General features: G+C 53.5%; 1 protein-coding gene across 2 annotated transcripts; it reads right to left on the bottom strand.

Annotated features, from left to right (window-relative positions):
• Positions 1-1,599: 1,599 nt before the first annotated feature.
• Positions 1,600-25,559, bottom strand: OTUB1 (OTU deubiquitinase, ubiquitin aldehyde binding 1). Of its 2 annotated transcripts, none has more exons than XM_065407965.1 (7): positions 25,476-25,559; positions 20,642-20,703; positions 10,824-10,922; positions 10,122-10,240; positions 3,278-3,362; positions 2,745-2,939; positions 1,600-1,970 (listed from the first exon to the last, which is right to left on the bottom strand). In XM_065407965.1, the coding sequence occupies exons 1-7, from the start codon at positions 25,528-25,530 to the stop codon at positions 1,773-1,775; spliced, it is 813 nt and encodes a 270-aa protein (XP_065264037.1). In that variant the 5' UTR covers positions 25,531-25,559; the 3' UTR covers positions 1,600-1,772. The 2 variants fall into 2 exon arrangements, with proteins under 2 accessions (XP_065264037.1, XP_065264038.1); XM_065407966.1 differs by lacking the exon at positions 25,476-25,559 and adding an exon at positions 21,433-21,505.
• Positions 25,560-27,780: the final 2,221 nt, after the last annotated feature.

Genomic DNA, 27,780 nt, shown 5'->3' with positions numbered 1-27,780 from the left:
ACAGCTGGCAGCCATTTTTAGCTGTCTTGCTCCCTCCCCCCAGTGAGATGAACTTTGCTTCAGAGCAGCTCAAGGACAAAGGCCCGGCTTTGGTGTCAGCATAAAGGTTCCAGAGCATTTCCCTGCTGCTCAGATGGATCTGAGGTGCCAGGAGCAGTACCACTGCCTGCATGGTGCCAATGGCTATTAGGAGCAGTCTCTATCTACAGCATGGGGTGGTGTATTATGTATGTTCAAGATGAACTGCCATGGATTGCTACAGTGGCACCTCAACTTAACCACCACAAGGTTCTTTATTCATTTATTGACAAAGCAGTGACTGTTTGTTAGAGGGGCTCTCTCACCGGTGTGCAGTATTGGGGTAGAGCCTCCACCTGTTGGCAGGAGGCAGGGCTCAACCGTGGGAAAGCCAACTCTTGCTAGAATCCATCAGGGGCAGCAGCAAGGTGTTCGGCCCCCACCCCTGGACCGACAAATCAACGCAATCCTTATTGAAAGGACAACACGTGGAACTAACTCTGCAGGAGCCTTACTCCAACACCTTGAGGACAAGCTTCATCTCTCAGCTGGGCCTGTCTTAAGGCCTTGGTGCATTTCCCTGAGCAAAGGAGCCTTTGCTGTTTTCTAACATACCATGCGAAATTAAGACAATAGCAGGCCCTGTAATAACTCTCGGGATAGCCTAGCCCCTGACTGTACCACCTCTGCTGAGTTGTAAATTGACCCATGCTAAGGCTGTCTTCTTTAATAAATGAAGTCCACCTTGAAACACTGATTCCAATCAGTGCTTTCCACTGGGGCAATTCAAATCGAGGCAGTGTACTGACATGACCACCTCCATAGCAGTTTCTCCACAGAAGGAACCTGTTCTGGCTCATGCAGTCAACGGAGGCTCCATCTCTGCCTCTACCTGACTTTCCAGAGGCAGGCACAACTTGATACTCTGGACCCCTAGCAGGAGCTGACCCATCTCTCCAAACACACACCACCACCACACAGGGTGCTTCCTGCATTGGAGGACACAGAACTTCTTCAGAATTCTGCCTCTGGGGCAGGGCAGCAAACACCACAGAGGGCCAGGGCTCGAGGAGGACAAAAAGAAACAAATACTGAATCGCTACCCATCCAGCAGGCTCCCTTCAGGCACTCACCCACCCAGGAGGATGAAGACAACAATAGCACAGGCAGGTGTTTCCTAACTTCCAAGCACACCACTTTGCAACCTCAAGACAGTTCTTTCAGGTGTTCTTTTCAGATGCAACACCACCTTACTTCTCAGCCTCTGGGGCTCACGGCCACAAGATATCAGACGAGAGGAAAAACCACCCAGGCTGTGTTCACAGAGGAGGGGGGTGAACAGCAGCCACAGCTACGTTCAGGGGTGCACCCTGCCGAGGTCCCACAGCAGCCTTCTCAGGTACCGTCCCTGCTCATGATGGACACTACATGGAACCACAGGCAGGGTCGGGGGGAAGGGGGGCACTGGCCTGGACAGGCCCAATGGTGTGCTCTAATCCAAGGTGGGTGGGTATAGACAGGCCAGGGGACAACAGCTAACTGCCCCCTTGCAACCTGAACAAATCCACCAGACAAGCAGGCTCCATTCACCAGCATCCCCTTTAATAAAACACAGCAGGGCGAGTGTAACAACAGAAAACAAAGAGAGAGAGCAGCGCGCGAGATTACCATTTACAACCACAGAGACTGCCGGTGTGGGGAGGGAGGGGCCACGGGACGCCTGGGGGGAGGGAGCGGAGGCAGCTGGACGGCACCTATTTATACAGGATGTCGTAGTGTCCCGGTCTGTACAGTAGATACACCTTGGGCTCCGAGCCCTCTGGGAAGACATGGGGGTTAGTGCCTCCACCCTCGCCCCGGTCCATGTACTCCACCAGGATAGACACGTTCAGGGCCTGAGCCAGGGCGATGATGTGGATGTGGTCGCTCTCTTTGCACATGGGTTCCACCTCCTGGAAGGGATCGAGTGGGAGACAGAGGGTTAGGGAGCCCGCACCGCCCTACCTGGGGACTTGCCTACAGATGCTACCAACATCCTGCCTCAGGTGGGGCTCGACAGACCTCCCCTCCTCCTCCTATGGCTCCTAGGCAGATCACAAGTTTGTTTTGTCGCCAAGCTCTCCCCGCCTCCAGCTACCTATCGAGATGCCAGTTGGCCTGGGCTCCGCACCCCCTTCCGCCACACAGGGGATTCCCGCCAGGGGAATTACCTAGGGATCCAACTGAGATCACAAGTCAGCTTGGTCTCAGTGACCTCTCTCAATGCACAGGGGACACCCTTCCGTTCCCTCCAGGGAACAAGCTGTGAATCCTACTCAGATCACACATGTATTGGATCTCAACTCCTCTCCCAAGGGCAGGGCAGGCTGGTCCTGCCCTGTCCTGTCCCGTCCCCTGCCCCAGGAACCAACTGTGGATGCTACTGAGATCATGAGTCAGCTGGGCTTTAGCACCTCCCGCCAATCCTCCTCAGATCACAAGTCGGCTGGGCCTCGGCCTCGCTACCCAGAGATCTCCTCGACACAGGGAGGCGTTGGGCTGTAGCTCCCACTCCAAGACAGTTTGGGAGGGACAGGGGCACTCCAGTGCAAAATCATGCCATGGATCCTCCACCCTCAAATTCCTCGTGCTCGGTGTGGTGTCGGCACAGGATTTAGAGACAGCGGGGAGGGCAAACCCTAGGGTTGGAACCTGCTGCCCTCAATGGGCCCACAAGCTGCCCCTACCTGCTGGCAGAACTCCTTGATGCTGCGGCCTCCCTCGATGAAGTGCTCGAAGAACTTGCTCTCGCGCTGTAGGTAGCCGGAGGTCAGCAGTCTCAGGTACACCACCAGATAGTCGGAGGTGCTCTGGTCGTTGAAGGAGGCCAGGAGCTCGGAGACCGTGATCTGCTTTTCCACTTGCTCTATCAGGTCCATGAACTGGAGGGGCACGTGAGGGAGGGTGTCAGAGGCAGACCCCTTGCTCCACCGCCCAACCCACTGCCACGAGCTCTCCAAGAGTCAGAATAAACAGGCTGGACTCTGGTCAGTTACAGTGGCACACATACGCAGTTGAGCTGGTGTCCTCAGCTTAGGGAAACTGAGGGCCTAACTGGGGGGGGGGGGGGGGGAGAGTGGTTTACATGAAGCCGCCCGGACAGCCTGCAGGAAATCCAAGAATCAAACTCAGGTCTCATGAGTCTCAATCTGCTCTGACCATCACATCCCATCTAATGGCATCTGCCCCCAACCCACAGGGGAGGGGGGATGTCACTCACCGTGTTATGGAAATCCTCGATTGTGAACTCTGTGAAGCCCTGGGACACCAGGTCCTCCTTGCTTTTGGCAGAGATCTCCTTGAACCTGCATGAGATGAGATGAGATGAGACGGGGTCAGTATGGGCATCCTTTAAAAAGTGGAAGTTAAATCCTACTGAGGAAAATAGAAAGGAGCATAAACTCTGGCAAATGAAGTGTAAAAATATCATTAGGAAGGCCAAAAAAGAATTGGAAGAACAGCTAGCCAAAGACTCAAAAAGTACTGGGCCCAGTCCTATTCAACATATTCATAAATTATCTGGAAAAAGGGGTAAACAGTGAAGTGGCAAAATTTGCAGACGATACAAAACTACTCAAGATAGTTAAGTCCAAAGCAGACTGTGAAGAGCTACAAAGGGATCTCACAAAACCGGGTGACTGGGCAACAAAATGGCAGATGAAATTCAATGTTGATAAATGCAAAGTAATGCAAATTCGAAAACATAATCCCAACTATACATATAAAATGAGGGATCTAACATTTAATTTAAATGTTACCACTCAAGAAAGAGCTCTTGGAATCATTCTGGAGAGTTCTCTCAAAACATCTGCTCAATGTCGTCGGCGATCCCTCGAGGTCAAGGATGATCTCTTTCACAGGTTTTATTTTTCATGGGTACTTTGGTGACTGAGGAGTCCGGTCCTTGAGTCACAGGTGGCGTTGGAAGACTGGGTTGGGCCGCAATTGCTGCATGACGGTTGTCTTTCCTTTCTTTCTTTTCTGGCATTTTTCTGCGACCAGGGCAAGGCGATTTTCCTCAAAAGTGGACGTTCCCTCTCTGACAAGTCTTTGCCAGTTATCCCTATCCTGGGCTGCTCTCCCCCAGTATGTGGTGTCAATGCCACATCTCTTGATGTTTATCTTGAGGGTGTCTTTAAAGCATTTCTTTTGGCCTCACCGTTTCCTTTCTCCTTTGGTGAGTTGGGCATACAGCAGTTGTTTTGGTAAGCGTACATGAGGCATGGGCACACTGTACCTGCTCCACCTCAGCTGGTGCTGGATAATCAGGGCCTCAACCCTGAAGATGTTGGCCTCTGTGAGGACACTGACATTAGTGCGATGACCCTCGCACTTTATGTTGAGGATCTTCCGAAGAAAGTGCTGGTGCTCCAGGTGTTTTCTGTAGGTCACCCAAGTCTCGTAGAGGAGAGTTGGCAATACCACCACTTTATAAACTAAAAGTCTTGACGAGTGTTCAACAATCACAACATCAGCACACTAGTATGTGTGGTGATTGTTGAACACCCAAGAAGAAAGTCTGCCAAAGGCAAGGCTGGCACAGTGAATTCTGTGCTGAATCTCAAAGTCTATGCCTGCCCTCTCTGAGAGATGGCTGCCAAGATAGGCAAAGTATTCTACATTTTCCAGTAACAGAGGGGTAGCCGTGTTAGTCTGAATCTGTAAAAAGCAACAGAGGGTCCTGTGGCACCTTTAAGACTAACAGAAGTATTGGGAGCATAAGCTTTCGTGGGTAAGAACCTCACTTCTTCAGATGCATAGACTTTGAGATTCAGCACAGAATTCACTGGGCCAGCCTTGCCTTTGCATCTTGCATCTGAAGAAGTGAGGTTCTTACCCACGAAAGCTTATGCTCCCAATACTTCTGTTAGTCTTAAAGGTGCCACAGGACCCTCTGTTGCTTTCTACATTTTCCAGTTCTTCTTTGTCTATGTGGATCTTCCTTGCTGGATCTGATGATTGACCGGGGACTGGCTGGTGGAGAACTTTTGTTTTGCCAATATTCAGAGATAGCCCTAGGCTTTTATAAGCTTCAGAGAAGCAATTGAGGGCTGTTTGCAGATCGTCCTTTGAGTGTGCAACTACAGCACAATCGTCTGCATACTGGAGTTTGGCTACTGTTGCTGATATTAGTTCAGTTCTGGCACGGAGACGAGAAAGGTTGAAGAGGTTGCTGTCAGTCTGATATTGGATGCCAGTGCCCTGTGGTAGATGGTCTTGGGTTAATGTTTTCATAGCTGCTAAGAAAATGGAGAAAAGGGAGGATGCCGGTACACAACCTTGTTTTACGCCAGTTCAGATGACAAAGGGCTCAGAGGTAGAGCAACTGCACAGGATGGAGGCAGTCACCTGGTCTTGGAGGAGTCTTACAATGGTGATAAATTTGCTTGGGCAGCCAAACTTTGACATAATTTTCCAGAGCCTCACAGTTGACAGAGTCGAAGGCTTTGGTCAGATTGATAACGGCCATATACAACTCCTGGTGGTGTTCTTGAAATTTTTCCTGGATCTGCCTGGCTGTGAAAATCATGTCAGTGGTGCCTCGTGATGGTCTGAAGCCACATTGGAACTCTGGAAGTACTTCCTCTGCAAGAAGGAGCAGAAGATTCAGTAAGATTCTAGCAAGAAGCATCCCAGGAATGGAGATATTTGTGAAGATAAAAGGCCAAAGCCCGCCAAACATTGAGAGTGTGGAGCACACGTTCTCGAGGGAAGGCGTGTGGTTTGGGGTAGAAGGTCGGGAGATGTACGCACCAGTTGAGGTGGAATGGCAAGGCCACCTTGGGGAGAAATTTGGGATGGAGGCACAGGGAGACCTTGTCCTCGTGGAAGACAGTGAAAGACATCATGGCCTCCAGTTCACTAATGCACTGTGCGGAGGTGACAGCTATCAAAAAGATCACCTTCATGGAAAGACGGGCAAGGGAGCAGGTGGCGAGTGGTTCAAAGGGCGGCTTGGTGAGGGCAAAAAGCAGGAGGTGAAGGTCCCAGGAAGGAGTAGGCTTCTGGACGGCGTGGAAGGCATTGAGAAGGCTGCGAAGGAAGTGGGAGATAGTCCGGTGAGTGAAGATGGAAAACCCATCCACAGAAGGAAGGACGGCACTAAGCGCGGCCAGGTGGATGCGGATGGAGGAGTGGGCGAGGCCTGACAGAGAGAAAGGAGGTAATCCAGGACGATGGGAATGGAGATGGCATGCAGGCGGTGTTGCGCCCAGTCGGTAAAACGTTGGCTCGGTAACATGCTCAAGTGGATGAGCATCGGCTATGGGTAAGGATGTCATGGACTGGGGAGGAGCATGCATGGTGTATGCACAAACCCATCCAAATAGCAGGCCGTGAGATGGAGAGGGCCTGGGTTGGGATGTCGCAGTTGGCCGTTCGCTTGCGTAAGGAGATCCAGGAGACAGATCAGAGGACGAGCAGAGCGATGTAGGAGATCCATGTCCCAGTACTGGCGAGGCCAGGCGGGGGCAATAAGAAGAAGAGTCGTGCGGTCGTGCCGCACCTCGCGCAGGACTTGAGGGAGCAGGGGAATGGGCGGGAATGCATAGCGGAGGCCAGTGATCCAGGACAGGAGGAGGGCATCGCCCTGGGAGCCTGGGCGAAGACCTTCGTGAACATGCGGGGGGCAGTAGCGATACTGAAGGGGAGGACCCAGAACTGATAGTGGGAACAGCCCACCGTGATTCGGAGGAACTTGCGATGAGTGGGGTGGAAATGGGTATGGAAGTAGGCATCCTTCATATTGAGAGCCGCAAACCAGGCTCCACAGGGAAGGGAGGGGAAAATGAGGGGAAGGGTGACCATCTGGAAATGGAATCTGCAGATAAATTTGTTCAAGAGCCGGAGGTCCAGAATAGGGCGAAGGCTAATCTGGCCCCAGTAGTGAGTAAAGGAGATGAGGCGACCCCCAAAAATCCACCGGCGGGGTGGTGGGAGGCGTAGAGGAAGGTTCACAGGTCTCGAGGAAGGAGTCATAAGGGTTGCTTGGGAGGACATTGCGGAAAGGTAGATGTGGAAGAAGTAGCTGTAGTGGTGGAGCGTGGTCGTTGTGAACATGGGCAACAGTGGGAAAAGTCAGGCAGGCGCTGCGGGTAAGGCTGGTCTGTGGCATGGGGACGGGTCAGAAGGACGACCCTTGCTGGCGGCGAGCGGAGGACAGAGTACAGAGGCCCAGCGACCGGTGTGACAGTCTTTGAGAGAATGCGAAGACCCCTCCATCTTGTCACTGAACAATTTATTGTTCTCAAAGGGAAAGTCCTCCAGGGTGGTCTGAACCTCCTTCGGGAAGCCGCTGGACTGGAGCCAGGAGTCCCGGCAGGGGACGACCCCGGATGCCAGGGAGCAGGACATGGTGTCGGTGGCATCCACCGTGGCCTGGAGAGCTACTTTAGCCACCAGCCTGTCCTCGTCCACAAGGTGTTGGAAGTCCTGCTGTTTTTCCGGGAGGAGGAAGGCCTGAAAGTCCACCAGCTTAGAGTACAAAAGGAAGTCGTATTTGGCCAGGTTGCTTTGGTAACTCGCAATATGGAATTCGAGCCCTGCAGAGGAGTAGACCTTGCGGCCCAGCAGGTCCAACTTTTTGGCGGCCTGGTCGGGTGGCATGGAACGGAAATGCTGTTGGCGTGCGTGCTCGGTCACAGCTTGTACCACCAGCGAATTAGGGTGGGACTGGGTGAAAAGAAAGTCCACATCCTTCGCTGGCATGAAGTAGCGGCGCTCTGCCCATTTCAGGGTAGGGGCACAAGAGGCCAGGGTGTGCCAAGCGGCTTGGGCTGGCTGCATGTGGGCATTGTGAACAGGGAGGGCAGTGCGGGAGGGGCCAGGGGGTTGCAGGATGTCCAATAATTGGTTTTGTGGATCCTGGACATCTTCGACAGGCAGGTTGAGGGCTGTAGATATGCGTTGAAGCAAGTCCTGGTACTGCACGTGATTGGAGCATCATCAGGGAACGAAGAGGTGCCCATATTGACTGGAGGGGGCAATGGCGCTTCTGGCGTGGAAACAATCAGAGGCTTTTTGTACACAGAGGGAGGAGCGGTGGGCGCTGGAGAAGGGCGGTGATGCAGGCAGGGTGGCACGCCAGGGTCGCAGTAGGGGTTTCATGCAGTCCAGTAGGGCCAAGCATGGGGGTCACCAGGCACTGGCAGTGCCCATGGGTAGCGGAACCATGGATCAGCTGGCGGAGCGGACAGCTGATGGTATGGTTGGTGCCAGTGTTCTGGTCTGTATGACCGGGCAGGTGAGAAGGTGGTGTCCAGTTCTGAGGACCACTCAGAGTCCAAAGACGGGTCCGGTAAGGGTGGGGCTGTCAGAGCCAGCAGTACCAGCAGTGTAGGGGGGTGAAGGCCGGGTGATCCGAGAGTTCGTCCGAAAGGTCCGGCGGAGAAAGGCGGGGTGGAGCAGCAGGAGCGGCTCGTCCGTGGCAGACGGTAGATGAAAGGTGCCTGAAGGACCAGGGCATGGAGGTGAGCCAGCAAACAGCAGCATGAGTTCAGCCGTGGGCGTAAGAGAAGACAGACAGCCCAGAGTGTGCTGGGCCGGGCGTGTGAGTTTGGATGGTCCTGGCGGAGTACAAGGAGCCGGAGATGACGGTGGTGGATCAGTCACCGGGGCTGGCGGAGGCGCTGTTGGGGTGCGGTGCCTGGACTTGTACTCCGTGCGATACTTCCTCAGAGCAGGAGCGTCTGAATTGGTATGCGACTTCTCACCCAACCTGGCATGGCTTGGAGAGGCAACGCTGCGCTTGGAGGCGGTCCCTGTCGGGGAGCTGCCTTTATGCCCATGAGCGTGCTTCTAGTATGCACAGTAGGCTTTAGCCGGATGGAACGGTGCCACCAGTGCCAGGCAGGAAGGGCCCCGGGTCGTGCTGGCCACCGGTGCCAGGCATCGGATCTGTGGTCGCCTGATCCAATTGCGCACGTGGGCGCACAGCCTCCTCCATAAGGAATTTGCGGAAGCAAAGTTTTCTAGTTTCCCAGGTACGAGGTGGCAACGAGCGACAGATGGAGCAGTGGGCGGAGATATGAGTCTCACAAGACAGCAGAGACAGCATTGGTTCTTGTCTCTCACGGAGAAGGAGCGCGGGCAGAAAGCACAGTATTTAAAACCGGCTCGCCAGGGCATAATCCCGGGCCAGGGAGAAGCCCCCGCAGGTGAGAAAGTCCAACGGAAACCTAAATAACTAACAGTTAACTAACAAACAGACAACTAAGTTCTAAGAACTACAGAAAAACTATATACAATGAACAGAGAGCAGTTCTCTTAGCGAGCTATGAACACTGGGGAACAGGGGTTCCGACTCTGGCCGTGCGGCAGTAAGAGGGAACTGGAGCAGCGTCGACCCGCACAGCTCCTAAAGCCTTGGATGCACCACGCAGTCAACACACGACACACGTGTGGGTCAAGGGACCCTACTATGAACAGTTCCGGCTCCAACTCATGGCACGCATGCACACCCACGTCTGGAATCCACATAGGGACCATCACTCGAAGAACTGGGAACTGAACCCAGGAGTGCCGACCCTGTGCCGTAACTAAGATGAATAATCAGCATTTGTTTCAAACCCAAAAAGGGTGGATGGGGAGGGGGAAGGATCCTTACAGTCTAAGGAGTGTCCTCAAGTCGAGGAAGATGCCACACGGCCGGAGCTCTGACTTGGCAGGAGTCACACGCTGTGGCCTTTCCAATCACCCAGCCTGCCCTCTGGGATAGAAGCGGGGATCCGTGCGTGCCAGGCTAATAATCCCCCCTAGCTCTTATATGGCACTTTTCACTGTCAATCTCACAGAGCTTTACAAAGGCTGTCAGTATCATCATCCCCATTTTACAGATGGGGACACTGAGGCTCAGAGCGGGAAGGGACTTGCCCAAGGTCACCCTGGAGGCCAGCAGCAGAGCTGGGAATAAACCCCAGGTCTCCCAAGTCTTAGCCCGGCACTCTCCCCTCGCTAGGCCCCATGGTCTCCCACTGTCCTCCCACCACACTGACCCCCTTGTCGGGGGCGGGGGGGGGGGAAAGAGAGGAGAGCAGACTCCCGTCTCCCACAGGGCACCACCCTACCGTTGCAGCTCCTTGCTGTCCTCCAGTAGGGCCTCCAGATGCGAGAAGCCAAATGCCCGGTAGAAGCAGTTGCCATCGGGCCGCGTCTTCCGGATGTACGAGTACTTTTTGAGCAGGTCCTGTGCAGAGCCGGGGGAGGCACAATTAGTCCCTCATAGGGAAAGGGGCCGGGAGGTTAGTGACCGACAGTGCCACATAAATACTAAGCATTATTACACCTCCTGCTCCTGCTAAAGCCTGGCGGGGCGGGGCAGGGCGGGGGGGGGGGGGGAGGAGGGGGGGAGAGGCCCAGAATTCAGGGGGGGGGGGAGTGGGCAACTTAGAGAGGGGAGTCTGAGGGACAATACCAAGGAGGGGTGACTGGGGGACTGCGTGGGCAGGGAAGGCCAGGATTTTCAAGGGGGTGTGTGTGAACCTAGTGAGAATAAGCTGAGGAGTGGGGGGGGGGGAAAGAGGCCAAGATTGAGGGGCTGGGAGGGAGAGCTCGAGGGGAGGCTGGGGGACTATGGAGGGAGAGAGGTCTGGGATTTAGATGTCAGGGTGAGGCAGGCTGGGGCCTGCAATTAGGAGATGGGCGAGCCAGGAGGAGCAGGGGACCTAGGTGGGATCAGACAGGGGGACTAAGGAGGAAAGGGCCTGGAGTCATGGGGCTGGGATTTCGGGGGAGGGTCCTAGAGCTGGGAGTGCCCAGCTGGTCTCTACCTTGATCTTCTGTTGATAGATGTGATCGTCCTCCGCGTATTCCTTGTACAGAACTGACAGTTCCAGTCTGTCCGACACCAGGGGGTTCTGGACGGCGATCTGGAAGGACAACGGAAGGCGCCGTGACACTAGCGGGAGGGAAGCGGTGGCCATGGCTCCCCAACCTCGCTACGGAGGCACCCTGAGCTAACAGACACCCAGGGCCTACAGCAGGAGACCTGGAGCTGGCTGCAGTCCCTCCTGGGAGCTGTAGTCTGGCTACCTCATGCCCCCATTCCTCTCCATAGGCCAGGGGACCCCGCTGAACTACATCTACCAATGCACTGCCTTCACTGTCTTGCCAAGCCACTGCCGTGCCTCTTGGGAACTGTAGTTCAGGTGGCTCATGCACCTATTCTCCACTATAGCTAGGACCCTACCAAATTTACGGTCCATTAACTTCATGATTTCAGCTATTTAAGTCTGAAATTTTACGGTGTTGTAAGTGTAGGGGTCCTGACACAAAAAGGAGTTGTGGGGGGGGGGGGGGTCACAAGGTTATTATGGGGGCGGAGGGTTGCAGTACTGCTATCCTTACTTCTGCACTGCTGCTGCCCGCAGCACTGCCTTCAAAGCTGGGCAACAGGAGAGCGGCAGCTGCTGGCCGGGAGCCCAGCTCTGAAGGCAGAGCTGCTGCCAGCAGCAGCGCAGAAGGATGGCATGGTATGGTATGGTATTGCCACCCTTACTTCTGCGCTGCTGCCTGCAGAGCTGGGCACCCGGCCAACAGATGCTGCTGTCTGGCCACCCAACTCTGAAGGCAGCACAGAAGTAAGGTTGGCAATACTACTGTCTCCCCCCCTTCCCCTCCAAAATCATCTTGTGACCCCCCTGCCACTCCCTTGTGGGTCAGGGCCCCCAATTTGAGAAACACTGGTCTCCCCCGTGAAATCTGTACAGTATAGGGTAAAAATCTGTATAGTATAGGGAAAGACCTGATTTCAGGGGGGGGGGGGGGGAGGAGAGGAGGAGACGACCAGATTTCACGGTCCGTGCTGCGTTTTTCATGGCTGTGAATTTGGTAGACTTCCTGGTTGGCATATACCTCCCATGAGGGCCCACAGTCCCCCCTCTATGCAAGAGAATGCGACAGCCGTGGTACATCATGGGAGATGTAGTCCAGCTGAAAAGCCCAGCCATAGAGAAGAATGAGAGCACGAGGCACCTGAACTCCAACTCCCATGAGGCACTGCAGCAGCATTTCAGAATCAAAACATTTCAGTTTTCGGACATTCAGGTTGGGATTTTTTGACAGAAAAAAACCCCACCACATTTTTCCCAGGGAAGAGGAAGTTACTTACCTGTCACTGGAGGTTCTCGGAGATGTTTGGTCCCTATCTGTATTCCACTGAGGGTTACGCATGCGCCACGCGTCCGGAGCCAGAGATTTTGGAAGTAGTTGTCTCTGTTGGTCCGCATGTGCCCCCTTGCCTCGCACCTCATGGTTTCACCCGAGACGATAAAGGGTGGGACAGACCAACCGCCTCTCCAGTTCCTTCTGCACCACAAATTGAACAGGTCCACAGCAGAGGGGAAGGAGGGTGGGAAGTGGAATACAGATAGGGACCTGTGACAGGGTGCTGGGCAGGAACTCCTGAGCCAGCCCTCTGTCACACCAGCTCCAATTAAGGTAGGTAAATTGGAGCTGGCTAGAGAAACCTGCACCTGATTGGCAAATGGGAAATAGCTGCCAGCCTAATTAGCCTGGGGCTACATACAGGCCCAGAGGAAGGAAGCAAAGGCGGAGCCAGAGAGTGGAAGGAGAGCGGTAGCCCTTCCCTCCTGGGTGCAGAAGTGGAGAAGTCTGTAAGGCTGGAAACCCAAGCTGTATGTGGTGGGAAGGTGGTGGGAGCACATGCTGTAAATAAACTGCACCGGTGATTGCTGAGCCCCAGGGTCTCTGAGTGGTTTGTGAACGCAGCAGAGGCAGGAGCAAAGGGGGCCCTGCTACACCCTGCTACAGGACCACACCTCTCGAAGAACCCTCAGTTACAGGTAAGTAACCTCCCCTTCTTTGAGTGATGGTCCCTACTGTATTCCATGGAGGGTGATTAACGAGCAGTACCTAATTCAGAAGAGGGTGCGAGGAAGGGGGTGGAACAGCTGAACAGAGGACAGCCATGAAGAACAAGGCATCCGTCTGAGAATCTTGTACCAAGGCATAATGCACAGAGAAGGTATGTTGTCCCCGATGCCACGTGGCTGCCTTGCATACTTCTGAAAGTGGTACGTTGTGAAGGGCGACCGCAGTCAATGCTTGCGCTCTTGTGGAATGGGCTCTCACCCCAAGGAGTGGAGGCAGTCCTGATAACAGAGAGTTATGTACCCCGAAATCCACTGTGTGGAGATCGCCTGCCCCATAAGTCTTTCAGCTATTGCGACAGTCTGGGGACTTCCGGAATGGTCTCGTCCCTGCAAGTATAAGGCCGGAGCCCAGTGAATGTCGAGGGAGTGCAGGTACTGCTCCTCCGCTGAGGCGTGTGGCTTCGGAAAGAAAGCAGGTAAGCATATGGGCTGGCTGAGATGAAAGCAGGATACAACCTTTGGCAGAAACTTGGGGTGCAGGCACAGGGAAACTTTGTCCTTATGGAACGTGGTGAAAGGGGGTTCTGCCATCATAGCCCCAGTGCGCCTATCCTTCTCGCAGAAGGAATAGCTACCAGGAAGACAACCTTCATGGAAAGAAGGGACAGGGAGCAGGAAGCCAGTGGTTCGAAGGGCGACTTCATTAATGTTGAGCGAACGAGGTTGAGGTCCCATTGGGGAGTGATATGTTGAACGGGTGGGAAGGTTCTGAGGAGGCCCTTCCAAAACCCGGCAGTCAATGGATGTATACATATGGACTGCCCTTCCACGGTAGGTTGGAAGGCACTGACAACTGCTATGTGGATCTTAACGGAATTGAGAGCAAGTCCCAATGTCTTCACGGACAAAAGGTAGTCCAGAAGAAGGGAATGTCCACTTCATCAGAGGCTAAACCCCTTTTTGGACCCAGTAGGCAAAGCACTTCCACTTGGCCTGATAGGAACGCCTCGTGGACTCCTTCCTGCTGCTCAAAGGGATGTCTTGTACTGCTGACAAACATTCCCATTCTAGCGAAGATGCCCATTCAAAAACTAAGCTCTGAGGTGAAGCATCTGCAGATCGGGATGCCTGATCCTGCCGCCGCGTTGTGAAAGCTGTTCTGGGAAAGCTGGCAGGAGAAGTGGAGGAAGAGCTGACATGTGGAGCAGCTGTGGAAACCAGAACTGGCATGGCCAGAACCGGGCGATCAGAATAACCATGGCCTTCTCCCTGATCACATGGAGGATTCATGGCAGGAGTGTCAGAGGGAAAAACACGTAATTGATCTGGTCTGACCAGTGGAGGACAAGGGCATCGCTCTGGGAATGGGCGCCAAGCCTCCCCCCATCTCCTGGAGCAGTATGTGGTGCACTTGCTGTTGGCATGGACGACAAAGAGATCCCTGGTCAGAATCCCCCATTGGCTGAAAATCACAGAATCGTAGGACTAGAAGGGACTTTGAGAGGTCATCTAGTCCAATCCCCTGCACTCAAGGCAGGACTAACTATTATCTAGACCATCCCTGACAGGTGTTTGTCTAATCTGCTCTTAAAAATCTCCAATGAGGGAGATTCCACAACCTCCCTAGGCAATTTATTCTGGTGCTTAACCATCCTGACAGTTAGGAAGTTTTTCCGAATGTCCAACCTAAACCACCCTTGCTGCAATTAAAGCCCATTGTTTCTTGTCCAAGCCTCAGAGATTAAGGAGAACAATTTTTCTCCCTCCTCCTTGTAACAACCTTTTATGTACTTGAAAATCGTTATGTCCCCTCTCAGTCTTCTCTTCTCCAGACTAAACCAACCCAATTTTTTCGATCTTCCCTCATAGGTCATGTTTTCTAGACCTTTAATCATTTTTGTCACTCTTCTCTGGACTCTCTCCAATTTGTCCCCATCCTTCCTGAAATGTGGTGCCCAGAACTGGACACAATACTCCAGTTGAGGCAATATCAGTGCAGAGTAGAGAGGAAGAATTACTTCTCGTGTCTTGTTCACAACACTCCTGCTAATACATCCCAGAATGATGTTTGCTTTTTTTGCAACAGCGTTACACTGTTGACTCCTGTTTAACTTGTGATCCACTATGACCCCCAGATCCCTTTCTGCAGTACTTCTTTGTAGGCAGCCATTTCCCATTTTGTAGGTGTGCAACTGATTGTTCCTTCCAAAGTGGAGTACACCTATACCCCAATATAAAGCGACCCGATATAACACAAATTCGGATATAACGCGGTAAAGCAGTACTCCGGGGGGGCGGGGCCGCGCACTCCGGCGGATCAAAGCAAGTTTGATATAACGCGGTTTCACCTATAACGCAGTAAGATTTTTTGGCTCCCGAGGACAGCGTTATATCGAGGTAGAGGTGTACTTTGCATTTGTCCTTACTGAATTACATCGTATTTACTTCAGACCTTTCTCCAGTTTGTCCAGATCATTTTGAATTTTAATCCTATCCTCCAAAGCACTTGCAACCCCTCCCAGCTTGGTATCATCCGCAAACTTTATAAGTGTACGCTCTATGCCATTATCTAAATCACTGATTAAGATATTGAACAGAACCGGACCCAGAACGGATTCCTGTGGAACCCCACTCGACATGCCTTTCCAGTCTGAATGTTGTTGACCACAGTGTCGTGAAGCTCCCATTCGTGATCGGCCACAAATGTCCTGCTGAGAGAGTATGCAATCATGTTCTGAGCCCCTGGAAGATAGGCTGCCAACAACAGGATCTTGTGGGCAATGTACCAATCCCATAGACGAACCGCTTCCGCAGACAGTGTAGTCGACCTTGTGCCCCCATGCTTGTTGATGTAATAAAACAATGGTGATGATGTCAGACATGACGAGAACACAATGCAAGCGAACAGATGGAAGAAATGCATGACACGCTCACCTTAACACCCGAAGCGCCAGGATGTTGACGTGTATTCTGGATTCCCGAGGGGTCTGGGTCCCTTGCACCACATGCTCCCCCATGTGGGCACACCATCCGGAGAGTGATGCATCCGTGATGATAGTCATGTCCGACAAAGATGAGAGGAACAGCATCCCGATGCAGACCTGTCTTGGGTATGTCCACCACTGGAACGAGGAGAGCACCTTGGGAGGCACTGACAGCAGAAAGTCCGTGGTATATCCTGTGGGTGACTAGACTTTTTGGAGCCACAGCTGAAGTCAGCGAAGTCGGAGGTGAGTGAAGGCAGTGACGTATGTGCAGGCTGCCATGTTGCCAAGGAGGGATAGGCAAGTCCTGACAGAACAGAAGGACTGTTGACTACTCGGACGATGAGTTCCTGCAGGGTCTGGAACCTGTCCCGCTGTAAGTAGGCTTGTGCTGAGACTGAGTCGATGGAGGCCCCTATGAAATGCAGGGATTGCGTGGGAACCAAAGTTGATTTTTCAACATTTACGCTTACCCCCAGGGAAGAAAGTAGTCCGAGTAACATGGAGGTCGAGGCTCAACCCTCGTCCCTGGATCGCGCTGGTAGCAGCCAGTTGTCAAGACAGGGGAATATAAGGACCTCATGACGCCAGTGGTGGGCTGCTATGACACAGAAAATTTTGGTGAAGACCTGTGGAGCAGTGATGAGTCCAAACGGTAGGACTCCGTATTGGAAGTCTTCAGGGCCTACTGTGAACATCGAGAATCTCCCCATCTATGCAAAAAATAGGTGCCCTGCATAACGAGACCCATAACACACATGCCTCTTTCTACGGATGGTATGATGGCTGCTAAGGTGACCATACGGAACTTTGGTTTGCGTATAAAGCAACTGAGGTGTCGGAGGTCCAGGATTGGTCTCCACCCGTCCTTCTTCTTGGGTATTAGAAAATAAGTGGAATAGAACCCCGCACCCTGATAGAGCACGTTCCTCCGGACTATTGCTCCCCTTTGCAGTAGGGAGTTGACTTCTAGAGCGAGGATGATGTCATGAGAGTGGCCCCTGAGGAGGGGCTGGGGCGGGGGTGAGGTAGTGTCATTAACTCAATCTTATAGCCATGTTGAATGACATCCAGGACCCACTTGTCCATTGTTGTCGCACTCCAAGCTGGTAAAAAGATGTCCACCAGGCAGAAAAGGAAGGCAACCGGCTGGACTTTATGGGTCGCAAGGTCTTCTCATCGGCTAGCCTCCAATTTCAGATCTTGAACTACCAGGCCTTATTGGCCAAATATGACTTTCTCAACTGAAAGTAAAGTCCTCCAATTTACTGTAGTTGCGATCCAGAAGGTCCAACCACTTGCCCTCCTTGTCCGCCAGGGTGGCGCATGGGTGCTGCTGCCTGGCCTGCTCAATTGCCACTTGGATCCTGAGAGAATTGGGTGGGGGTGAGAGAACAGAAACTCAGACCCCTTAGCTGGCACGTAGTACCCCTTTTCTGCCCCCTTGAGGGTAGGAGCGCCAGTGTCTGGGGTATGCCTAATGGTACGAGCCAGCTAAAGAATGGCAGCGTTGATTGGTAGAGCAACCCTGGTCAGTACCAAGACCTGAATGTTGGTACCGAGGCCTGAAGGCTGTCCAGAAGCTGATGCTGTTTGTCCTATACTTCCCTCCAGTGATATATGAAGAATCTGTGTAGGAGGTCCTGGGACTGGTGAAAGTAATCTAGGGGTGGGGTGGGGGAACCAAGGTCACTGTTGTGTCTGGAGAAGATGACGGAAATCGTTCCTGTTCTGGTGGTACCAGACTGAGTGGCTCACCCTCCAAAACCAGTTCCAAACATCTACTCGAGTATGCCCCAAACAGGGATGGGGTGAACCCTCTCTTGATGAATGGGAAGGCTCTGAAGGTGGATATTGAGGTCAGGGTCCCCAGTATGGCCAACAGGATGGATCCAGCAGATGCTGCGGAGAGCCCCACGGAGCGAGGTACCAGTGGCTTCTCTGCTGGGGTAGAGGAGGGTACTGCCACTAAGCTGGTAGATACTCGTAGCGACGGTAGGAGATGGGTGGCCCCTGCACTCCATCCAAATCCTCCAATGAGGAAAACTCAGATCCTGGTTCCAATGCCGGTAACGTCGGAAGTGGTGGAACCATATAAACCATAGGGGAATGGGTGGAAGCATGACTCAACTGCGATAAGTCCTGGGTTAGAGATCGTCCCCCCCTAGGCTCAGACTGTAGAGCAGATGTGGGCAAACTACGGCCCGCGGGCCGACCGTCCTGCCCAGCCCCTGAACTCCTGGCCGGGGAGCCTAGTCCCCGGCCCCTCCCCCGCTGTCCCTCGTCCCCCGCAGCCACGCCAGCCGCGCTCTGGCCCGCCGCTCCCGCTGGGCAGCGTGGGGAGCACAGCTGGCTCTGGCCAGGTCTTGTGGCTGCGAGCTCCTGCTGCTGGTAAGGGGACGGGGGGGGTTGGGTAAGCGGGGGATCCTGGGGGGGCAGTCAGGGAGGAAGGTGCGGTTGGATGGGGTGGAGGTTTTGGGGGGGCGGTCAGGGGATGGGAAACTGGGAGGGTTGGGAGTGGGAGTCCCAGGGAGCCTGTCAGGGGGTGGGGATGTGGATGGGGTCAGGAGGGCAGTCAGGGGACAGGGAGCAGGGGGGTGGGATCCTGGGGGGCAGTTAGGGGCGGGGGGGGTCCCAGGAGGGGGCGGTCAGGGGACGAGGAGCAGAGGGCGGTTGGATAGGGGGTGGGAGTCCCGGGGGGGGGGCGGTCAGGTGGCGGGGGTGTGGAAAGGGGTCAGGGCAGTCAGGGAACAGGGAGCAGGGGGGTTGGCTAGGAGGCAGGGATCCCGGGAGGGGGTGGTCAGGGGACAAGGAGCAGGGGGGGTTGGATGGGTTGGGGGCTCTGAGGGGGGCAGTCAGGGGGCGGGAAGTGGGAAGGGGCGGGGGCCAGGCTGTTTGGGGAGGCACAGCCTTCCCTACCCGGCCCTCCATACAGTTGTGCAACCCCGATGTGGCCCTTGGGCCAAAAAGTTTGCCCACACCTGCTGTAGAGGAAGGTGTGGAGACCTCATTTCTTCTGGAGCAAAGAGTTCATGAGGCCCAGGCGCTATCTCCAACCTCCCCAGTGTTAATGGCACGCGCTCCGCACCTGGAACTGGAGCTGGAGCAGAGGACTGTTTCGAAATTGATGGTTCTGTTGACTTAGAGGTGGCTGATTTGGAAGGTGTGCACAGCTTGGTACCGGCGAATCCATTGGTCTGTGCGATTTCTTGTCATGCTTGTGAGACTTGGAATGTGCCACTTCTCCGTGGCTGGAACTCGTGGAAGGCGCATTGCCCTTCTTGGGTCTGGAGGAAGACTGACTGCCATGCTTATGCGCATGCTTCCTTGCCTCCCAACTAAGCTCCAGCACGGGGTCCATAGTACTGGTACCGGCATAACCAGACTCGATCTCTGCAGTTGGAGGTGCACTCCTGGATTTCTCAGGCTGATGTACGGGGGTGGTTCCCCACCCTGGATCCGATTGCGGCCTCTTGGCAACCTCCATGATGTGCTTTTTGAGGCAGAGAGCCCAGCCTTCCCGGGTATGCCTTGGGAAGGACAGACAGATACTGCACCTGGATGAAATGTGGGCTTCTCCCAAGGATCAGAGCAGCATTGGTGCTCGTCGCTGACTGAGAACGAACACGGGCAGGAGACGCAGATCTTGAACCCTGGAGTCTTCGGCATAATCCAGAACCCGGATGTGGGTGCTGGATTGGGTGGGAGGGAGTGGTAACAGATTCTCCAAAGTCTCTTATCTCCTAAAAACTACTACTAAACGCTAAACTACAGTTAAAAAAAACAAGAATAAAATTAACTATGTACAATTCAAATCCTTTTTATTTTCAAGTGTGTCAGAGATGAGAGGACACTAGTAGCTCTGACTTGGACCATGCGGTGGTGAGAAGGAACTGGGAACGCGGTCAGTCTGCCCTGCCCTTTGTCGCCTCAGACGAAACCATGAGGCAAGGGAAGGGTGCTTGTGCAGATCAACAGACGCTAATACTTTCAAGACCTCTGGGCGCACAACGCGTGCGAAAATCCTCAATGGACTACAATAGGAACCATCACTCGAAGAAGCAGCTGATGCTTTTTGCGGAAATTCTGCTGTCAGAAACCTGATTTTTTACAGAAGAGCGTTTTGATGGAAAATTTTCAATGAGCCCTCATGAGCCCCTCACACCAGTACACAGTGCACCCATGCTGCCTAGCACCCTTGGACTAGGAGCCCTGATAACACCTCCTCTAGCCCCCAGGGGACCCCCCCCCATCCCCATCTCTTCCTCCCCCCTCTGCCCCTAGGGCCCTGACAACCCCCCAGCCCCATCTATTCCCACGCTCCACCAAGCCTAAGTCCACCTCAGGAGTCCCAACCACTCCCTACTGCCCTCCCCTAGATATGGATCCCAGGCCCCAGGAGTCCTGACACCCGTACCTATACTCCCAGTTTCCTGAGCCAAAGGATGGAGCTGGGGGTGAAGGACAGCTGTGTCCTCATAGGTTAGCAGTGGGAGCAATTTGCCCTCATCTGAGCAGCTGCAGGTTAGGGGGAACATGACTGAGGCTATATGCAACCCCTGTGGGTGAGATTTGTGGGGTTAGCATAGGGAGGGCAGCGGACAGGTACCAAAACCCCAACATCCCAGAGGCTGGAGATGGAATGTGAAACTACCAGAAACTGTGAAGGGAGAGCAAGGACACGAAGGCCCCTCCGAGATCCACCCACTGACCCCTCTCAGATCTGGCAGACTACTTTCCCCTGCACCCAACGACCCTCTGAAGCCTCACCTCCTGCTGGATGCGATCCTGCTGAGCCATGATGGCTTCGTCGTACGCCAGACAGTTAACTCCTGGAAGAGAAGAAGAGATGGAACGAGATGCTTATCCCATGCCAGCTGCACCCCAGCCAGTTCAGACCCCCGTGATCTCCAGTCTCAAATGTCACCGCCCACACCTTAGGGGTCACCATCCTGCCATCAAGATGAGTTCCCCAAGGTTCAGTCTCAATTGACCTTTGCTCCCGTCACCTTTCCCCCACGCTGGGATGGCTAACGCTGCCCGAGACAGAACTCTATCCGCACAGCTGGAGGGGGAAGGCTAGTCCTTCGGGTCAGGTCCCTGGGCTGAGATTCAGGAGATGTGGGTTCAGTTTCTGGCTCCGCCATAGCATTTGAGCGAGTTCTTTCATCTCTCTGGGCCTCCAGCTTCCCCCTCTGCAAAATGGGCTAATGAGCCTTCCTCTGCTATTAGGCTATGAGCTCTCTGGGGACTCTCTTTCGCTAGGTGTCTGTGCAGTGGCCAGCATGATGGGTTCCCTGATCTCAGTCAGGGGAGGTTGGAGGGGTCCTGTACAGCTCCCGGCCCAATGGGCCCTCCACCCCCAGTACTGATCAGGGAAACCTGCACAGCGCCCAGCTCAATGGGGTCCCCAATCTAGGTCAGAGATCAATTTGTGCATCATATTGCCAAAATGAGCCATTTCCCTTCAAGGGTTAATTTTTGAGTTCAGACAGCAAATATTCTCCCGGGAGAAGGTAGAGCAAACGGAATAACCCCAACACAAGGAAACCAACACTGACCCGGAAGCTGAGACACCAAACAGGGCTTGCTTTACAAATTCCTTCTGTAACACAGATATTCTTCTTATTCAGTAAGAAGTGTAGCTGTAACTAATCAATGCATCTCTCTGTGTGCAGCTCCAGCCAGTGGCCTCTGCAGAGGTCAGAATTTGTCTTTTTAAGCTCAACTCATTACAGGCACAAGTAGCTCTTTAGCAGACAGAAACTGAAGCTATTGTTTGTAAATACCATTAGGCGAATCCATTATGCTTTTGCTACAACATGCATTGCAGATATTAAGGCAACACCATCAGCTTCTAAACGGCCACGCTTCTGTCCACAAAAGTTTGGCACAACTAGCAGCTAAGATTTGAGGGTCTTGTTGACGCACAAAAGTTGTGTCGCTTTAACTAAAGGCATCGATTTTTAACAGCCCCGGGGATTAAGCATTGACACAAACTCCCCAGCAAAGTGGTGGATTCTCCATCTTAACACTGGAGACCTTTCTGGAAGAGGCTTGAGTCAGCTATAAACGATTGGGATAAATACAGAAGGAAGTGGGTGAAATGACCTGATCTGTTCTATACAGCTCAGACTAGAGGATCTTGCACTCTATGAATCACTAACTACACTGGCTGGTATAGCTAGAGCAGCACAACCCCTAGTGTGGGATGCAGTTATACCCAGTATACAGGTGCTTTACTCTGGCATAATTTATTCCTGGACAGAGGACTGAAAGGACCTCTTGGGTCATGGCCTCCAGGACCTGCTAGTGCAGGCAGCCCCGTCCCATCATCCGACTCAGAAACGTATCCAGCTCCATCTTCAAACTAGTTGGGGTGTTTACTCCCCACTGCTCCTATGGGGAGGCTATTCCAGAACCTCCACTGATGGGCGGAAGCCTTCTCATTGCCAGCCTCCATCGATTCCTGGCCAGTTTACCCCATCTGCTCTTGTGCCAACACTGTCCTTTAGCTTCAGTAGTTCTTCTCCTTCCCTGGTGCAAACCCCCCTGGTGCATTCACGGAGTACAAACAGATCCTCCCTGAGCCTTCATCTGGGCAGGCTAAACAACGGGACTGTAAAAATCACAGAAATTGCAGGGGGATTCGAGGGCAAAATTCGATTCAAGCCCCTGGGCCTCAAGGAAATGATCCCTTCTCCTAGCCTGAAAATCTATGAATAATAAATCACAATAGTGCGATAGCTGAAATTACATCAATTCATTGAGCCAGATCCTTAGCTTGTGTAAATGGCCCTAGCTCAGCGTGAGTCCCTAGAGCTACGGCAATGTACACCAGGTGGGGATCTGGCCCATTGAAACCGCTCTCCCATCCTCCCTCTACAATCTCCTCTATATCCCGCAACATGATGTCACCCCTCTTTTACAGATTGGGAAACCGAGGGATAATAATTTTGAGCAAGGCTTGAAACCCTGAGCTTCACCTCAAACAAGTCTCCCAAAGATGACTAACTTTCGGGTGTAAACAGCCTCCTATTTATCACTGCTACCCGTCAGCCTCTCAGTGCTGTCTGGCTTAGTTCAAAGACAGAGACGAGCTTTGCCAGCTCTGCAGGAAGATGAGAAAGCAATTTGGGCTCGTTCCATTGCATACATCACTGGCAGCCGGGAGTCCCCAAGTCTGACTCCCAGCCCAACGGCATGCATCCCTGCTAATGCAGTACAGATCCCCTCTCTTGCTCTGCAGAGGCCACATAACACAAGGTGGAAAGAACCACATGGGGTGCACACGCCCCCATTTTCCTCAGCCCACTGAAGAAGAACCAGGATACCCCACAACAAGAGTCTTCCCCAGAGCAGACACAGCCGGACCACAGCCCTATTTTATCAACAGAACCATCTGGATCAGAGTCCAGTACTTTTCTTGCTGATGTGAACCAGTACTGACTCTATTGGGGACATCTCAACCAAAATAGCCTTTATTCTGCAAGAATTTAAACTGTGTCTATCGGTAATACTCCGGGGGCAAGGACTGCACTTAAAGGGGGCAAAGCTGATTGGGAAGCTACTGGGTAGGGAGAGAGGGCGTCTGTTTTCTTCACCCCAAGCCACCCCGGATGCCCCTCGTTATACAGAGCCATCGCTTTTTCTAACAGTTCCCCCTCCACCTTTAAACAAACAATTAAGACATTATTTATTGCTCTCAGTTAGGGATGGCCCAAGCAGAGTTTTAAGCAAAATCATCTGGGATGCTTGATGGGAGTGGGGGGGGATGTGGGGTGCTGGGTTTCGAGGAGGGAGGAGGTAAATCAGAGGGTATTGGGAACTAGGTTAAGGGAAGGACCTGCTGATGGGAGCTTTAGGACTCCCTTGCAACAGGTGATTTGGTTTGGAGGTTCTTCCCCCCCCCCATCAGGTTTCCTAATCCTCACCACATGACAGCAAGAAACATGCGACCAAGTGGAGGGAATGTCCTCAGGGGCCCAGAGAGGAATCCTGCCTCACAGAGAAGTCATGCTGGGGTGGGCACAGACCCTGCTGACGCGGTGTGGGGTGGGTTGATATGGACTGTATATAGGTCGGAGTGTGGGGGCCAGGTCTGTAGGCCTCAGGGAACAGATGGTGGGAATCCTGTCCCCCATAGGGATGGTGGTGGAGATGGAGATCATATCTCTCAGAGAGGTGCTGCAGGGGGTGGGGTGCATACAGGATGTATATTGAAGTGTAACAAGTGGGGTGGGGATTCTCATTGCCAGGGTGAGGAGGAACCTGTCTCCAGGGCCCCTGCTGATGGAGGAGCGGGGCAGGGCAGGGCAGGCTATAGCATGCATTGCAGCGAGACTGGGGAATCCTGTGTCACATGGGCAACCACATCTCTAGGCCTCAGGGCACAGATGGGGCTGGATCCTGCTCCCGGGGATGCTGTGGGTGGGGTGGGCTGGGCTGATTGCTACCATTGCAGGAGCTAGGCAGAATGGGTTGATGCATATTGGGAGCGGAGGGGGCACTAGGCCTCAGGACACTTTATGGAGAGTCCTGTCTTTGGGGTGCAAGGGACACCCTGTATACTTGGAAGAGGAGGGAGTTGGAGACAAGGGAGTGACCTTTTCCCTGGGGATTATGCAGGGAGGGCAAGTAGGTATTGGGGGGGTGGGGGAGTTTCCCATCCCTGCTGATTGTGGTTGGGGACAGAGAACAGCTTCCAGGAGACATGGAGAAGGAGGCAGATCCTGTGTGCATTGGGGGAGCGGTCTGAGATTTGGGGTGAGGGGAGGCCTTTCCTGGAGAAGGGGATCATGACCCCAGGGGATGTGGGGAGGCAGATCCTGTGGGCATGTGAGACTTAGGGTAAGGGGAGGAGTTTCCTGTGGTGAGAACTGTGGGGTGCAACTCCTAAGAGGAGGCAGGTGTGTGATTTGGAGTAGGACAATCCTCTCCCATAGGGAGGAAAGCATGTCTGGGATTTGGGGAAGAAACCATTTCTCTGGGGTTTGGGGTGAGGGGAGGAGCTCCCTGTGGGGGAAGGAGGGTCCTGTCCCTTGGGGGAAGGTTAGGGGGGAAAGTGGTTCCTGTGGAAGAGGAGGTGAAGTGGGCAGATGAGCGAGTCTGGGGGAGCCAGTCCTGGGAAGGGGTACTCTGGGGGGGAAGGAAGGAGTTTCCTATGGGGGATGCTAGCAGGGGAGGGAAGCAAAGCCAGGATCTGGGGGGCAGGGAAGGATTTTCCTGTAGGGGGCTGGGCTCTGGGGGAGAGAAGCCTGCCCTGGATTCGGGGCAAACCTTGTTTCTGCGGTCGGGGGGCCTGGGCCTTGGGGAGGAACCTTTCCCTGGGGAGGGGAAGGCAGGCCTGGGGGAGAGGTAGAGCCGGGGCTCCTGTCTCTCTAAAGGGGTCCCCGCTCCACCCTGTCCCGCCCTCTGTTACTGGGGCAGGGCCGCATTCGGCCGGGGGGCTCCGGGGGTCCTTGTCCCTCCCCGCGGGGGGTGGCAGGGCCTTGTCTCTGGCTGCGGGTATTGCCGGTCCGGGGGTCCGTCTCGGTCCGGGGGTCCCGCCCCACCCCCTGCAGTGCCTTATGGGGGGCTCCCCGGCCGCCCCTCCCCCCATTACCATCCGTGTCCCCCCCCAGCGGCTCCGGCTTCTGCAGAGGCTCCTCCGCCGCCATCTTTGAGCTGCAGCCCGCACCCAGCAAGCGCTTCCGGGGCACATCGGGCCCCAACGCCGGAAGTGCTTCCTCCCAGCCCTAGCAACCGCCCCTAGCAACGCCCCCGGTGGCAACTAGACCCCTCCCACTTAGCAACACAACCCCAGGCTAGGCCCTCCACTGATGGACCTCGAAGGAGGGGTGTGGGCGCCATGGTAACAGGATGACACCCCATGCATCATTGGCATGCATGGTGATGTCATTGCGTGACATCACAGCATCCTGCTCAAGCCACTCTTCTGTGCCATTGTGACATAATCATGACACTGCAGTGGCCCCATGCAACCTATCATTGATGTGCCATTGTGATGCCATCATGTAACATCAGGGGCCTCGCATCAACCCACCCTCTCCTGACATTATGACACCCTCATATGACATCACAGCAGCTTCATGACACCCCTATTCTTGTGCCCTTGTGATGTCATAGGGACCTTATGACAACGCACCCTCATGTCATCAAAGCACCCTTGCATCAAAACGTCATTACTGTATCATTATGACATCATAATTTAACATCACAGTGGCCTCGTACAAACCCACCTGCAACAGGCTGTGCTGCTATGACATCATGTGACATCCTGGCTGCCTTGAATTCACCGCCATTAGCGTGTCATGTCGCTAGGACATCATCACGTGACATCATGGCAGTCTAGCATCAACCCACTATCACATCATTGTGCAACATCTCAATGGACTCCCTTGACCTGACTGTCACATCCCTTTGTGAGGTCACTACATGTTATGAGGTCATGGTCTTACCCCACTTCAGCTCCCACTGTCACTGTGACATTGTATCTTTTTCCCATCAGCCCATCATTCCATCACTGTGTGACATTGCTTCAGCACCATGTGATGTCACAAACACCTCACTATGTGACTGTGATGCTGGCAGACCAGGTGCCAACTCATGCGAAGATCCCCATGTCTCCACTGAACACTGAGAAATACACGGCTGGAACCAGTCTGGGACACCTGTGTGACGAACTGGGACTGTTCTTAATGTGGTCTTTGAATGCTGAGTGGTCTTTGAATGCTGAGTGGGGAGTTTGGCTGGGACAGTCTGCATTGGGGGATGGGAGACTGGCCTTGAGGGAAGATATCTGAGCATGTAACATGAGAACCCAGGAAGGGGGTTGGAGCCAGGTGACACCTCTGCCCGGGGAAACTGAACAAAAGCTGGGGGAGGAGACGCTGGGGGGAAGAGAGAGTTGCAGGAGCTGGCTGGTGGAATGGCTGGGAGGGAGATGGGGCTCTGACCCCCCAAGGGGGGTGTGGTGCCCCTGGGACCCTAAGATGAGCCTAATTGGGGGGGGTCCTGTTGTCTGTGCCTGCAAGACCTGTCTTGGACTGTATTCCTGTCGTCTAAATAAACCTTCTGCTTTACTGGCTGGCTGAGAGTCATGGTGAATCGCAGGAAGCCGGGAGTGCAGGGCCTTGTGTCCCCCCACACTCCATGACAACCTGTATGACAATATTGTTAAAATGGGTATTAGAATTATAAGACTCTGTGTAGATTTTACCAAATGCTTGTGAGTGGCTGCATGCATTAATCTCACTCATAGCCACTGTATCCCACATTGTAAGCTAATATTTAAGCATTTGTAGTTTAAGCCTCTGTCATTGTAAATCACCAGACAGGAGAGAGACATTTGATTGACTAGTGTGAAATGCTGGTGGCCATGGAAGGGGTTATGTCCTGCCTGACAAGGAAGGCCCATCCACGACAGCCAGACTAGAGTGGAACATTACAAGGGATCACAGACTTTGTTGTTTACTCTCCTCCCCCCATGAAGAAGAGACTTGCAAGTGAATTCCTCCCATCCACTGAGTTTGCAATTTAAAGCAGGGGTGGGGGAAGGGAATAAAAAACCCTAACAAGGAGGAACTGGATTTTCATGCTGCCTGGACTCTGGGGGCAAGAATTACAAGGCTTATGCAAAAGATCCCAGTGCTTAGCCGGGGTAGCCAAAGGACACACCAAGCTTGCTTATTGTAGATGCTTCTGTTACTTTTTTTAACCTTAAGATTGGAACTCACTTGTGTGTATCTATGTTTTCCTTCTTTCACCTTGTAAATAACTATTTCCTTTTTAATAAATCTTTAGATAATGTATAATACAATTGGCTACAAGCATTGTCTTTGGTACGAGATCTAAGGTGAAATTGACCTACAGTAAGTGACTGGTCCTTTGGGATTGGGAGTAACTGG

Source organism: Emys orbicularis, chromosome 7 (genome assembly GCF_028017835.1).
Source record: "Emys orbicularis isolate rEmyOrb1 chromosome 7, rEmyOrb1.hap1, whole genome shotgun sequence".
In the NCBI taxonomy this organism is placed as follows: domain Eukaryota; kingdom Metazoa; phylum Chordata; order Testudines; family Emydidae; genus Emys; species Emys orbicularis.
This window is presented reverse-complemented; position numbering and strand designations above follow the sequence as displayed.

Excerpts from the sequence above, each read along its gene's own strand:
- OTUB1 (XM_065407965.1), bottom strand. The coding sequence starts at position 25,530 with ATGGCGGCGGAGGAGCCTCTGCAGAAGCCGGAGCCGCTGGGGGGGGAC. Across the intron at positions 20,704-25,475 it reads GCTGGGGGGGGACACGGATG|GAGTTAACTGTCTGGCGTAC; the intron begins GTAATGGGGGGA and ends CTTCTCTTCCAG. Across the intron at positions 1,971-2,744 it reads TCAAGGAGTTCTGCCAGCAG|GAGGTGGAACCCATGTGCAA; the intron begins GTAGGGGCAGCT and ends GATCCCTTCCAG.